Source organism: Aplidium turbinatum, chromosome 11 (genome assembly GCF_918807975.1).
Source record: "Aplidium turbinatum chromosome 11, kaAplTurb1.1, whole genome shotgun sequence".
Taxonomy (NCBI): domain Eukaryota; kingdom Metazoa; phylum Chordata; class Ascidiacea; order Aplousobranchia; family Polyclinidae; genus Aplidium; species Aplidium turbinatum.
The window spans coordinates 6346671-6361445 of record NC_137482.1 but is presented as its reverse complement, the minus strand read 5'-3'; the positions used below and the strand labels follow the sequence as shown (position 1 = coordinate 6361445).

The following is a 14775-nucleotide window of genomic DNA, read 5'->3' as shown; positions in this document are numbered from 1 at the left end:
AATTTATATATATTTTTTTGTTTCAAGACGAGTAGCTAACAGCGGTGGTCAGTGACGTAGCCAGAAAAAAAATGGGGGGGCCAAATATTTGATGAATTGAAGAGAACGACAAAGTGTTTGATTTAAGACATCGTCACCTGATGTGCAGTGGCGTATCCTGGTGGGTTGAGCAAGGAAAGCAATAAAACAGGGGGGAAGGCTTAGAGCGTTTCGAAGGCACGCGTATTCTAGGAGGGTCAGGGGGCATGCTCCCCCGGAAATTTTTTTCAAATTACACTCAAATATTGGATTATAGCGCTTTCTGGAAACACTTTTAGGCTAATATTCGTATGAAATTTATTTGCAGATAAACAGCTATTAACTTATTAAAGGTAGCTATTACACACGAACGGGCAAAAACTGCGGCTAAAATTAGAGAACACCAAAAACTCAGCTACTCAAAAACTACACAAAAACCCAACAGAGAAAACGATTCTGAAATTGCTTCCTCAGATTAGTTAAAAGAAGGGTAAATCGGGTAAACTTTGCGCGATTTACGATTTTCAAAATTTATTGGTATCTTTCTGTGTGTCTAAAACAAGTCCTGGGAGGTGTTAATAGCCAGATGTCATGTAGAACGATATAAATTTCTACAAATTTTATTATATTTTCAACAAAGGGCTCAACTTTGGAATCCAAACTTTGAAAATTGGGGGGGGGCACGGCCCCTTTCGCCCCTCCCTGGCTACGCCAATGGCGGTGGTGGGTGCATATTTACGTTAAATGGACTGAAAGGCAAACAAACAATTTTCTAAGCCACCCAACAAGCGTATTTTAAGTGCTTTACCAAAACACATGTCACATACACGTGCTTTCGAACCGACGTCCGTTTGTACGTCGTGCAAGCACTTCTAAATCACTACGCAGACGACAACGCCCACTCCTATAGAGAATGACTGACTGCTAGTGATGCAAACAAAGAAATGAAAAGGAACTGCCCCGGTGTAGATGGGATGCCATAACTTGTGCTAGTCTATTGTTGCAAAGTATTGAGGTAGCCTACAGTAAAAACGATAAAGTTTTGAAAAATTATGAAATGCAACTGTGCCACCATTCTCAGACTTACACACACGAAATTTAAACGAAAAACTTCATAGGTCCATTTCCTAAAAAATGCGCTGAAGCGTAAAGTTAGCTTTGAATTCTCATAATTTTGTTGTAATTTAATATTTGATTCAACTCCAGATTCACTTTTCCCTATGAAAATTTAGATTACCGACAGGAAGGCAGATAAGCTATCTTCATATCATCCTTTCAGCATGTCGTTATGCATCTTGCCTAATAGGGATTTCTGGACCTATTTTTTCAAGGACTGCTCTCTACAAATGAAATAATTCACAGACAACAAAATTTCGACAATTACAAATTTCACTGCTAATCTCGATAACCTGGCTTGCGTCAGTGGCTCAATATCTTGCCAGTAACATAGGCATCCTTGCACCTTGGTAGGTGATAGTCAAACCGACAACTGTTAAACGTAGGTTGGACGTTCTTGCCTGTTGTTGACGTATTAGTTTATTTGTTGTGGTAAGTCAACCTTACTAGTTAGATTTGGAGTGTAAGCCTGAGAATTGTGACTTGCTTACTCTACTTCTATTTAGAATTATTTTTACTCTACTTCTATTTCCTTTACTTACTTCTACTTCCAAAGTCAGATAACAGAGCCAAGACTTTATAAATATGATTTCTTGCTCAGTAAAGTTGTTGAAAATCTGCAAAGAAAAACTAACGCACAAATTACATAGATTTGGAATTTCTTATTTCGACTCAGCAATTTGAAGTGCAAAAATTTTAGTTATCCTTTACTTTTTCATTCAGGTTCAGCCATCATCGTTAAATTAAAGATAGACCTTGCTTACTTTTTTAATTTATCTACTGTAACCTTTTGTCATATATAAAGCATACTTGGATGCCCAAGCGTTTTGATTAAAATCTGACATTGCAACTTCTATCAAATGCGACTAAAATATGTATTTAGTCAAATGATATAATGTTACGATTTCCGTATGCTTTCTAGCAGGAAACACAAATACAACAAAAATAAAATTTTCAACTTTCCAAAAGTCAGGCAAGGGAGAAAAAACTTAGTTAAGATTCCGTTGGAGGCGCTAAGCAGATAAAGAAGTTTGTGAGTTCTGTGCAAGCATTGCGCCGTGACAAGCTATGTTGACCTTAGTTAATCATTAGCTGCTAGTCTTTTCAGACCAAACAGATTTTTATTATGTGAAGTAGGTAATTTGGGTAAGAGAACTAAAATTCATTTTACTGTATTATGAGGCGAAGATGTCGTTTTACGAGATTAGACTTAACAGTCAGTTAAGGTTTGTCGGAATAATATACTTTTGGCTAAATAAGGCTGCTTGCCCTTCGTGCACTTTTTTATTACAATTGTAGGAAGCCAAACTGGTAATCGTACTGTTGAAAAAAGTGAAATAGTTTGTATCAGATTTTTTTAGTTTCATTCAGTGGCTGAAATCAATTTTCTCCTACGATTTCAGCTAAGCAGGCTATAGCCCTAAGAAGGATCATAGATATTTCTCTAGAGCAGCGTACTGTTTATACATGACAGAAATCAAGAGCTAGCCAGCCTAGCCTATGGTCGAAGGGGCACCACTACACAATCGACGGCGTGCCTTTAAGTATGTTGCCAAAGACACAGCCACCTTAGCGGTGTCGAAAAACCTGCGGCCTTTCGAACGTTAAACCAGGGCTTTCACCACTCAACTTCACAGTAAGTTTAGCTCTGTTGTTACGATTTAGTTTCAAGGAAAAGCACGTTTTAATGTTATATGCATCAGACTATATAGGCTTAAAATAGTTCATACAAACATTAAAGCTGCCACTAGTTGTAAACTGCAGAGAAAAAAGAAGATAGGGGGAAATGTGGAAAAGAGAAGACCTGCCAAAAGGCAGAGAACTTATTTTGCTTAGGAGCTACGAACTACTGTAACTTTGCAATTGATTGAGTTTACTGTAACTTTGTTTGAGGAACAAAACGGCTGCAAACAGGACAACTATAAATTCTTTGTCTTGACTTTGTTTCCCTTTCAAAAACTATAAAATCTTCAAAAAGCATGATACAACGCTCTAAAGTGTGATTTTTAATAATTTTTTTGTTTTGAGATTCGCATGGATTTTGTTTCCAAAACAAAACTGATTGACAAAAAAAAATATAAATTTCTGCTGGTCTTACTAGGCCTACTGGTTGCGCTTCACATAATAGTGTTAAAGACGACTAAATGTTCATGATAGTGCAAAAGCAAAGGTTATAAATTTCCTTCATACGATTTAGTTATTATACGTCAATGTATGCTCTACTATGGGTGTGAACTCACGGTGATGTAAGATCTTCATTAATTCTCAAATGTGCAGTCGCTGAGACTAAAGTGACAGATGTACACAAAAGCCTAGCAGGCTTCATTTAACGTCGCCCTTTGTGACAAAAGCCTACATGCTGTTGATTTACTGAAATTGTTACTTCTTCCTGTCCCCCCTGGGATTTGACATGGCTTGATATCCTACAAGCTGTTGTAAAGCTGCAGCTCGACTTACTACGATTAGGTTTCTACATCAGCCATATTGAAAGAAGGTTGATAGCGTGGCTTGCAAGTAGTTTAGCAGAGATGTCCAACCTACTGTATCTACTAACAAGTACAAGCATTCCAACTAAATGCAAATAAACTACTGAATGGCTAAAAAAGTAAAACTGGGAAAGTTTATTAAGTTGGAAAAAAAAAACTTTTTAATGAATAGTTTTGAGCTTTTTTCATTAAAGTAAAAGTTCGTATTATGTTAACTTTAACCGTTTTTTTTCAAAGTGAGTTGATGGAATAGCAATTTGGCAAAAAAAACTCTCTTTCAATAGTTTGAAAACGGCAATACGATGCTGTGTAGTTTGACTGTGTTGTTTCTTACCCTTCTTTCTCTGGCTGGAACCTGCTTGTACATCATTGGAGGCTGGTTAGCTCTTAATGGAACACTCGATTTGTTCAAGGCGTATGGACCAGTGAAAGGTAAGTTTTCAGCAAATTATTCTAGAAAATAAAGGTTTTGGAAGATATTTGATTATAATTGATAAAATTTTGTGCCTTTATTAAAAACAGTACCATAAAACACATGGGAGGTTAATTCCTAGGATTAGTCTTTATGTGGCCAATATTTCAAGAGGTAAGCAAGATACGTTGAAACGCTTGCGAAGTGTACCGTAGCGTAGATACAAAATCAGTGAATACAAGTAGAAATATCTATCCATGATCTATCAAATTGTTGCATTTTATTTTGATATTGATATTATAAACGTGTTTTTATAATCGCTGTTTCTTCAGATAGAGGAAACCCTGCGTTGGACCCACCTCCCCAATATTGGATTAACCCAACCACTGGAAAATGGGGGCCAATCAACTACAACCAACGTGGAAACCTTGTCCCACAAGTGTGCGTATTGATGGTTTGATCTGGATAGCGGCCTTAGCGCAACACGTTTAACTGATAGCAGCACGACTAATTTAATTTGATGAAAAAATTCGCACATCATGAATAACATCGGGTAGGGACTATTTACCAAGAATTATACATCGTAAAATATCCACAAAGTAATCTGTTGATTTGCTGGAGACAGCTGCAGCCTACAGCTTTATGTAAAACATACGAGCTCAGAAAACAAAACTCACCCATTGCATCAATTTTCCGTCCATGATATACGTTACTGGACATGGACAGCATACTTAAAAAAAACTAATTTAAAGATAATAGAATGATCTTTGAGTTGAAAAACGTAACTTATATAACCCAAGAAAACTAAGCTAATGTTCGACTGCCGTCGTTGAAGCTGTGTGTAGAACATAATCAGGAAAAAATAATATTAAAGAACTCCCCCAAATCAGCAAAGTTCATTCAAGTGCTTACCCAAACTGTGCAGTTATAATGGTTACGTGACATGCAACACGGCTGCAAGTTGAGGTTAGTGTAGTAATTATGAAATTAGTAACAAGTATAACACAAAATTTACAGTAGAGGTAAGAAATGTGTGCAGCAGAAAGACGTCTAATAGTGATAAAAGTGTTCAACCGGTCCTGAATGTTTCTTTTTCTAATTTAGTCATCATTCTTTACTGAGAAATGCGCGCCAACGAACAACGTTATCTTCATATATGTTAGGATGGTTTTGTAAAATAACAATGACAATGAATTGCGGTTCTGTTATCAGCTTCGAGTGTGGTAGTTATTGCTAAGTGGAAACAGAATAAATCACACAATTGAAAGAAATTCTTACGTTGTTTGTGGTATCCATGCTTGTCCAGGACAACTAACACACTTTGTTTTACGTTGATGTAAAAAAAACGTTGAAAAATCAAATTTCTGAAAAAAGACAATATACCATGTCACATTGAAACCCCGAGCATTTTGCATTAGAAGCAGACTTCCACACAATTTTATTTCATATTGATTCCGATTAATCATAAATAACGTTGAATCGAGCGGAATAAAGCCATTAATTGAATGCAAAGTCATAAGTTGGCAATGAACGGGTACAGAAAGCTTTGATAACTTGTTTGTGGTTACAATTTGTAATATTTCTAAAGAAACGATGAAAATCCAAATTGTTTCATGAGAGTTAAAACTACTACCAGCCTGCGTGGATCCGAACTCATTGCTTATTACCCCTATCCGGAAAGAGCAGTCACAGAAATTTGTTTTTTTCTTTCAGGTTTCAAGGGATTCAATACTACTTAATAGCACTTGCGGTTTTCATGGTCTTCAATTCCATACTGTTTTTAGTCGATAGTGTACGGAGTAAAAAAGTGGTCAATAATCGCAATTACGTCGGAAAAAGAAATTCACAAACTTGTATAAACTGCACTGGTTGGGTAAGTTGAGTAGCCTAAACAAGCCAAGCTGATTTGCTGTTCTCACAGGAAAGTCAACGACATAAAGTGTTGATTTATTTTATCTCCGCGACCCTTCTGATATCGATCTTCATTTCATTGATAGCATCTGAACTTGGAAAACACATACGTGATTCAAATCTAAAAAGATTTTGATTAAAGTAAACCTTAACCTACTGAAACGTTTTGAATATAATTTATTTGAGTGCTGCAGAAAACAAACTTTCTTGGTCAAAACAACATTATTCAGCATTTACAAAGAAATTTCTCGGAACGAATAGAAATCGATATATTTTCATTTCGATAAAAGATCTTCAATAAAGTAATAAGCAAGCTTGTCAACATTTGATGTTTTTTTAGTAAGCTTAATTGCTTCTTTCAAGGCTACATGAGAATTAATCAACAATAAGATTAGGTAGGATGTGGGTGATCTTATACAAGCTAAAACGTTCATATTCCCATAACAAAACCGCAGTTAAAAAAAAAGTTAAAAAAAAGTTATCAAAAAAAAGTTAAAAAGTCAAAAAAAAGTTATCATTTGAGTTCACCGCAGTGAGACGTAGTTTAAGGACTCCATCAAGGAGACAAAGAATCAAAAAGAAGCCTACCAGCCAAATTTTGATACCAATGCCACATTGACTGCATAAAGCTAAACTCAAATAAAATAATTCCAGGCTCTGGTCTACACACTTCTTGCTAGGGGACGGTTCGCCTCCTTCTAGTTAGATACACTTCTCGCTCAATGTCAAGCGAATTTCATTCTCCTATACGTTTTTAAAACTATTCTTGTGACAAACATAACATTTATCTTCGAATTGCAGTTGGCTGGATATCTGGTGTTTTTAACACTCATGTGGTTAGTGATGGTTGGGTTTGGTGTTCTTCCTCTGGTTGAGTGGGTGATTACTATGCAAAGATGTTGGGATCTTAATAATCCAAACTGGAGCCCTGGGACCACTCAAGGAATATGTATCGATCTCGTACAATACGGTAAATGTTGGAGTGATTACATGCTGAAACATAATTATGTGGTTTTTAAACAATCGCTGAAAAGGAAAAAATCGGCCACCACCACCACCACCAGTGAAGACAAAACTGAATTTGGATGATGATGATAAACTCATGGTTTAGGTGGTAAGAGAAGAATGTCCAATTTTGAATCTGTAGGGTAATGGTGTAGCCCAGGGGTCACCAACTGGCGGCCCGCCACGCAGTTATGTGCGGCCCGCGGAAGGTATCAGCGTACAAGTATAACCTAAAATACTTTTCTTGAGGAGTTAAAAAGCGTGAAGGCAAAAATACTTTCCGCGAAGCATATTTTCGCTTTGCATACGATTCCACCGACAGACCAATCAGATTTTAGTTTTAGGTGGGGGTCGCTTAAAGTTATTCCAATGCGATGTCCAGCCACACTGTCCCAGTGGTTGATTAAAACGTCTATCTTCGAATTTCGAAATTGTCTGTGACTGTGAGCATAGGGTTGCTTATTTTAAGCTTATAAATGTCATGTAAACAGTATTGCGCGTTTCACCGTCATTGTGTTTTATGAGCAGTGTTTCGTTTATGCAAGTTTTTGTTGGCAAAATAGGTCGGTGTGCCAATTCAATTTATAATAAATTGGCAAAATATTATATATAAATTTAAAGACTTTTTCTGGTCGTAGGCTAATACGAAAATATTTAGCTTAGTACTGCAAAATCAACAATTCTTGCCATGCTGATAAGCAGTAGCCTAAGCACCGCAAGTGACAGTTGTCTAGTAATCAAATAAAGACGGTTTAGAGACTCTCACAAAAAGGATGAAGAACCGATTCATTGCTTTTTTAGAGAGAACACTGTTCATGAGTTACGATAGAAACGTTTTTTGGTGATTTTCACAAGCGTTTGTTTCATGGTGCTTGGTTTCTTTCTCCCTGTTATTGGAGCCTATTTTTCACTGATATGTTTGCAGGTCACTATTGTTGCCTGTATTGCGATGTGTCAAACATTTCCTTGTTTACTGAAACTGGGAATTGCAAGATATCTTTTGTGAAGCGAAGTGACGACACCACTTTTGCTTGGCGATGAATTTTCTGATGAAACCACTCGCCTCACTGCAAGTGCGCAAAACAAGTGGCCTCGTTTATTAGGCATTGTTAAAGAAGTCAAAAGTGTTGTTCAAGGAGTTTGGCCTGGCAGTAGCGTTGTTCGACTAATTTTGTTGCTGTGGTATTCTAAGATAAATATTAACAACATGTAACGCTGGATACTGGGTACAAAATGCATTCTTTTCTAGCATAAGAGTCAATCTACCTAAAATTTTATTAGTGCGGCCCGCCACAGCTCTCCTTAGTGCTAAAGTGGCCCGCATGCAAAAAAGGTTGGTGACCCCTGGTGTAGCCTATAATCGATTGCGCTTCTATGCGGCTGTACAGACATTGCCTGCTTTGTAAACTAAAGAAAGCAACGCACATCTGCGATGGACACGGCACTGTATGACAACACACATTATTATAAATAAAACCTAATTTTTAAAAGGACAAAGATTTATCTTGCTTGTTAAATGTTTCATCGAAAACAAAACGCTTCACAAAAAAAAAAATTAATTCGAAACAAAATCAAACCAAAAAGGTTCGTATCAAAACAAGTTCTTTTAAAACTTCCAAACTACATTCAGTAACTCATGTAGCCTAATTTCTTTTTATCAAAGCTCATCCCACAAAGACTGCTTCTTCAGTGGTTTTATTTAAATGCAATCATGATAAATTACACTGAAAATGTTAGCATTTTAATTATATTGCTCAGAAGCTGCCTTTGCGGTGGCAAAAATGTTAATACAAAATTATTAATTACTTTAAATCAATTAACTACATACGACAAAAACCTGGCTCATTTTATTTCGTTCATGATTTAATCATTTATTTGTATCGTACACCTAAAGCTATATATGACGTTATGTTTAGTTAAATTCTCGTAACTAAGTATTGTCAAATAGGCAATTCACTATTGGTATGATAAGATGGGCTACATGATTTTACATAACCCAGAAACAACAATAGAGTTTTGATGACATCTTTTGATTTATCTTATTTAATTGACAATAAGTTTATGATCTTGCAGTTTCGTAATTTTATTTTTGGTCAGGATTGGTTTTCTTCAAAGAAACTCAAGATGATGGTTATGGATTAATTTGTGGTCCAGGAGGAAGTTATGATCCGCCCCGGGGAGATTTAAAAGGTCTTTGCGAAAACGTACGTAGCCTATTCACAAAAAAAATGGCTTAGTATAGATCGAGACCTTAGCAATGTAGTCACAGACCCGAGGATAAAGTCCTAAAGATTAAGGTGCCGGGCTTTGGCTATAGTTTACTTTAAGCTTAGGCTTATCACAGTTTAAACTTTGAAAAGTGCAATACTCAATATCAAAATGGCTTCAGTCTATCGTTTCTATTCTTATTCAACAGTGAAACTTCATTAAGAAAAATTTGATTACGGTAGTTTGTGTAATCCATAAGTCGAAAACTGAGTTTATCGAAATATACTGATATCAAATTATGATGTCGAATTTGTATATTTCAGTACTATCCTAACTTCAGCCTCTACTTGGCTTCGTTCATTGGAGCTTGCATCACCCTGATGGCCATGGTGAGTTGCTTTCTTCTACCTCTAGTAATTAAGCAATTTAACATCACCGCTGTGAGGTAAGCAGATGAATAATAATCGTAGAAAAACAAATTTTTGGATAGTCTTGAACAGCCAAGAAACCTACCAATGGTAGCAGCGCAGTGTAAAACACATTCTTTTTGAGGGATAAAATATCTTAGTAAAAAGTTGGTGTTCGTTCAAACTGAACCAATGTTCGCATCAAATGAGGTAAGTGATGTTGATGCCTCGATTGGTGATATGACGCGGGACTTTTTACAAAAACCTCAGTAAACACAGAAAAGTTTTGTGACACGGTGGGGCTTTTAGTGATTGTACTTTAGCTCATTACAGTGCTATTAAGCGAAAATCGTAATGCTACACAAGCCCGAGCGCATGTGTGTTGTTAAGAACTATTCAAACTTGTTTCAGTTCTGTAATAGGTCATATAGTCTATGATTCTAAGCCGATATTACGCATCTCCCCATGTTTTCCACAGTTTGGTTATTGATTAACTTATTTATCACACCCTTTCTCAATAGATATGCGGATACGAAAATGTTTTGCAACTGGAATAGGCTTCAGTATTGCGTAGGCTGGAAGCAAACAAACACGTCGATGTAACAGTTTTGTAACACGACTCTCTTTGAAAAAATGTGTGTTTGATAGAAACAAAAACACCAACAATTGAACAGTTTTTACTTCATATTATGACTACACAATATTATTGAAACAAAACTTCAGACACTGTATTTGTATGTTTAGATAACAAAATCTCATTATCCTGCTTGAGATAACGTGACAATTAAATTTCCTATTTAAAGATTGGAACATAAACATAAGAGACTTAATTCGAGACACAACCAAAACATGAAATTTTAGGAGAAAAATTACAAAACTTTATTTCGTTTCGATTATTTTTCTTCTGTTTTTCCAACAATCCTACCGATGTTATCTGCAACTTCCAGGTTCTCTTTGCTATGCGCCATGTTTCCAATTTCGTTTATCTCAAAGTTCGGCGATGGGAAAGACCAGCGAATTATTATCCAGACCCACAGTTGGCACAGCCAATTGAGTATGCCCTACCCGCAAATCCAAGCAGCCTCGGTAACAGTATGTACAACCCTAATTACGAACGGAATGTTCTCTTGTCGGAGCCAGATCGGTTGCCAAGCAATGTGGATAGGGATAGCTATGGGCAAAGGTCGCGAGGTAAGCAGATTTGATTGTAAGTGTTATCCAATACTTTCTACAGCTACTCAATACTTGTAGACAAAATTTTAGAACGGAATCCATACTTTTTGAGGAATCAAAACACCAGAGATAAATGTAAGTTATATTTTAATTCAACCAAGCGCTACTACACTAATCCGGCCAAAAAATTTCTCAGCATACTTGTTTCTACCACAGCAAGTAAATAGCTTCTCATTTTTGAACATTCCAGGCCGCGAAAAAACATCACAAGATTAACTAAAGTAAACTCAACTTTATTTTATCATTTGTTTTTCTAGACAACGAATTTGAAACGAAAGCACGATATTATGAAGATGATGATCGAAGGAGTCGAAGAAATGACAGTAAGTTGAACTCGTTTGTATCAGGGATTGCTTACTGTTGTACACATTTTTATAGTCAAGACTAACATACCATTCTTATTTCTAAGATTTGTCCTTTATTTGGAGAACTAAATCTTAGAAAATATTAATGTTGTTAATTCCAAGACATGTCCTTATTTTCTACTTGCCTCCGTATTTTATCTTATTTTCAGCAATAACATCGTCAGTTTTTGTTTCGATAATTTCAGCTACCGGATTTCAGCCGGGGTTGCCAGATGGCCTAAATTTTAGACAAAAATGCTTAATTGGCCTAATTTCATAGTCTGTGTCTAACGGCTAGCAAATTATTTGTAAATTTACTCTTGCCAATGTTTGAGTTTCTCTAACATCAGTGAAGTGCTGGACCAACAATAAAACTTTTTTTTTTTGTCATCAAATGTCCAATTTCAGACTAATACTGTCCGAACTATTTTAGGATTACCTAGCAACTCTAGTTTCAATTCGCGGTTTCAATCTAGAGTAGAAATGCTTTGAAAAGAATTTGATGCTAAATTTTACAGAGGAATTGATTTGGATGTCAGTAAAATCGAATCTGTGATATTATGCTTGCTGTACTTTTCACAGGAAGGCGCAGTCGCTCTTCTTCTCCCAACCCAGAGGATCCAGTGGTCTTTCCCACATATCAGCGATATGATGCTAAACCCCGTGAGTCAAGCAAGAAGTATCGTCGTCGTAGTCATGACAGCTCAGACACACAACGCCGTAGAGAACATGAATCTGATTACAACGATAGAAGATCTCGTCGGCGAAGACGTCATTATGGCACATCCGAGTCCGACTCTTCGGCAGAAAGGCCACCGCGATATAGCAGTAGAGAGCGAGATGATGTCAGTGACCGCACAAGATCAACGGTGGCTCACAAGCCAAGAGCGCTGAAACGCAAAGACAAAGGCACTGGAAGTCTTCCAGACATTTCTCGTAGATCGGATCGACGTGGCCACACTTCTCGACAATCGTCAAGGCGCGACAATTCACCTCCAAGCGATTATTACCTCGACGAAGACGTAAACCGGCACACCAGCTCTAGAAGTAAACACCGATCCAGAAGTGATTATTAAAGCAGATTCCATAATAGTAAAACTGCATCTCATGTTTTCATAACTGTTTTTCAGCAATGTGTCACGTTTGAAGTGAGCAAGTAGGCTAGCCTATAAATTCATTTACGTAACATTTACGAGTTTGTGCATTTATTAATTCTACAGAAAAAACAACAATTTGTTATCCTGTTGAAAAAGATTTTGCTGCTGAACGTAGGCCTACCACAAAGACAATCACTCTACAAGTTCTGACTTGGTTTCGCAAGTTTCTTGACTACGTGAAAACAAATTTTGAAAACTTCCAACCACATTATAGCCTACATAGATTTATTGTAAAAAGTTTTTTGCATAGTGAATGCCAATAGTAGGCTATTGCCTGATGTAGGCTAATACAAATACAGAAGTTTAAAATGTGTATTTTTTTGCTATACTGCTGCACCTTGCAATTGCGCAAAGCCGCAAACACATAAAATAAAACCCAGTGAACGTGCTATAAGCTAACATAAACTGTGGGCTACTGAAGAATAAGCTATTTCATAGCCATTTAATGTCAATCTATTTCAATGCTGCTTTTTATATTTAATTAAACGTTTACTTGTTACCAATAAATAAAGTTTCAATTTGTAAATGTAGTCATTTGTAATTGCCCTTTATTTTGTATTCATGCGGAAAAACAGATACCAGTAGCAGTAGCCTACAACGATCCAGAAGTATCCACAGTAGTTGCCAAATTGTACATTTTGAAATTTCTAAAAAAGTCATCATTCACCAAAAGGTGTAATTAGTAATTTAACTGCTTAACTATTAATAACAAAAAATTATCATCGCTAATACGTAAGTTAAGAATTAATAACAAAAAATTATTATCGCTAATAGGCTACGATGAGCTGTCGCAAATCTCAATAATTTCGAGAAGAACACCTTCTAAGCATTCTAAAGCATAAAATGTGTATACCGAAAATGACTTCACTATATTTTTAAGAAGTAATGTGTAGAAAACCAAAACCAATGTGTAAAAAAATAAGTAAAAACATATTTTGCAAAAACTGCAGGCCAATTCGAAAAGAACAAAAAAGTGGAACAATTTTTGGAAATTTTGACCTTACGACAGTCGACAGTTAGGTGGGGTACAACGTTTTTACTGTATTTGAAAAGTGATCTTTATTAAGTAAAACTAATAAATAAATCATTTAGAACAAGGATGGGGAAATTGCGGCCAGGGTGATTAATACTTTTGAGGTATGTGACGTGTTAGAATGTGGTAACTGTAGCCTATGCAGTGGTGTTGGCAGGGGGAGTCAATAATAGTTTTGGATATGAGCTACAGATGGTAATAGAATAGTGGTCCCCACCTTTTTAAGACCAAATTTAGAAAAAAATGAAATCAGGTCTACACGCGACACCTTTTCATTTTCTATTTTGGTATAGAGAAAAATATTTCAAATACAGTAACGCTGAAGTCACAGTCGGCCAGTTATACACCGATGAGTCGGCGACGTATATTTTTCGCCCGATTCCACAGCCCTGGTATTGAAGAGTCATTCTGAATTTTTGGATCGCCGTGCCGCATTCACACTCTAATAAGCAGGGCAGTTAGTCTAAGAAAAGGTTGAGGCAGGCGCGAATCTAAGAGTTTTTTTCGGGGGGGGGGGGGCCAGAAAATTTGAAAATCAATTAAAAAGAAAGAAAAAGCTAAACAGATATAAACAATGATACTACGACATATACGATATGCTAGAAAATAGACATTAAAACAACCATTTTCATCAATTGTGATGCCGAGGGACTAATATCAGCTGTTTAGAAGCATATCAAACCATTTGATGCGGAAACATACAATTTTTCACAAAATTTCGGGGGGGGGGCCCGGCCCCCCCATAAATCCGCGCCTGGGTTGAGGGCAGTCAATATACGAGAAAGAAACATTGATCGTTGTTGGGTTATTTGTTCATTTTTATGCTATTGACAAGAACGTTATTGTTTTGATCTATATTTTTTGTTGGTGGGGGTTCCGTGACACATACGAAAGTAAATTAGGGGTTCCACCTCCACGACAAAATGATTGAAGAGCGCAGTTATATAGAATGAATACTTAAACGCTTTTCCAAAGCCGTGTTAATACATTGTAATACAATGTGTGTTTACTACCGTACGCAAAACGCTTTTCTTAAAACCTTAGCTTGCGTGCCTGATAATTATCTCAGTAATAACAACAATCGAATTGTAATTTTTCAACTGCTAGGTGCTTTCAGCGACAATCCCTAATTTAATTATAAGACGGTGTTGTCATTAAACATTCGCTTGCTCCACCGGCATTTCCTTATTCGTATTAGACTAAACCACACACAAAATGACATAGCCTTGATTTATAAGGTTTTGGTTCAATTGAAACAAAATCAATATCACAAGGGCCTAGCCCAGTGAAGTAAAAACTTTAAGACACGTACAAATAACAAATTAAAACAATTCTAGCACGGAAATTACGAGTAAAATCTTTGAAAAAGCACAGTGCAAAAAAATTACCTTGCTTTGTTTTTATGGATATTGTCTCCTTACTCCTTCCATTGGCATGCAGCAATC

The 14775-nt window shown here is 36.5% G+C and overlaps 2 protein-coding genes across 9 annotated transcripts in view; one reads left to right on the top strand and one right to left on the bottom strand.

The window, feature by feature from the left end:
- The window catches only part of LOC145779363 (APOBEC1 complementation factor-like), a 48689-nt gene extending 44617 nt beyond the window's left edge, over positions 1-4072 (bottom strand). For 6 of the 8 annotated variants that reach the window (XM_082590930.1, XM_082590932.1, XM_082590927.1 and 3 more), the window contains exons 1-2: positions 3955-4072; positions 1677-1764 (exon numbers count right to left, since the gene is read on the bottom strand). The gene's annotated coding sequence lies outside the window, so the exon portion shown is untranslated. The remainder of the gene's footprint in view (positions 1-1676; positions 1765-3954) is intronic. The other 2 variants (XM_082590936.1, XM_082590931.1) reach the window with 2 other exon arrangements.
- LOC145779364 (uncharacterized) lies at positions 3864-12810 on the top strand. The gene is made up of 9 exons (XM_082590937.1): positions 3864-4052; positions 4365-4473; positions 5746-5905; positions 6745-6913; positions 9046-9152; positions 9480-9545; positions 10511-10754; positions 11054-11119; positions 11723-12810. The coding sequence occupies exons 1-9, from the start codon at positions 3923-3925 to the stop codon at positions 12214-12216; spliced, it is 1545 nt and encodes a 514-aa protein (XP_082447063.1). The 5' UTR covers positions 3864-3922; the 3' UTR covers positions 12217-12810.
- Positions 12811-14775: the final 1965 nt, after the last annotated feature.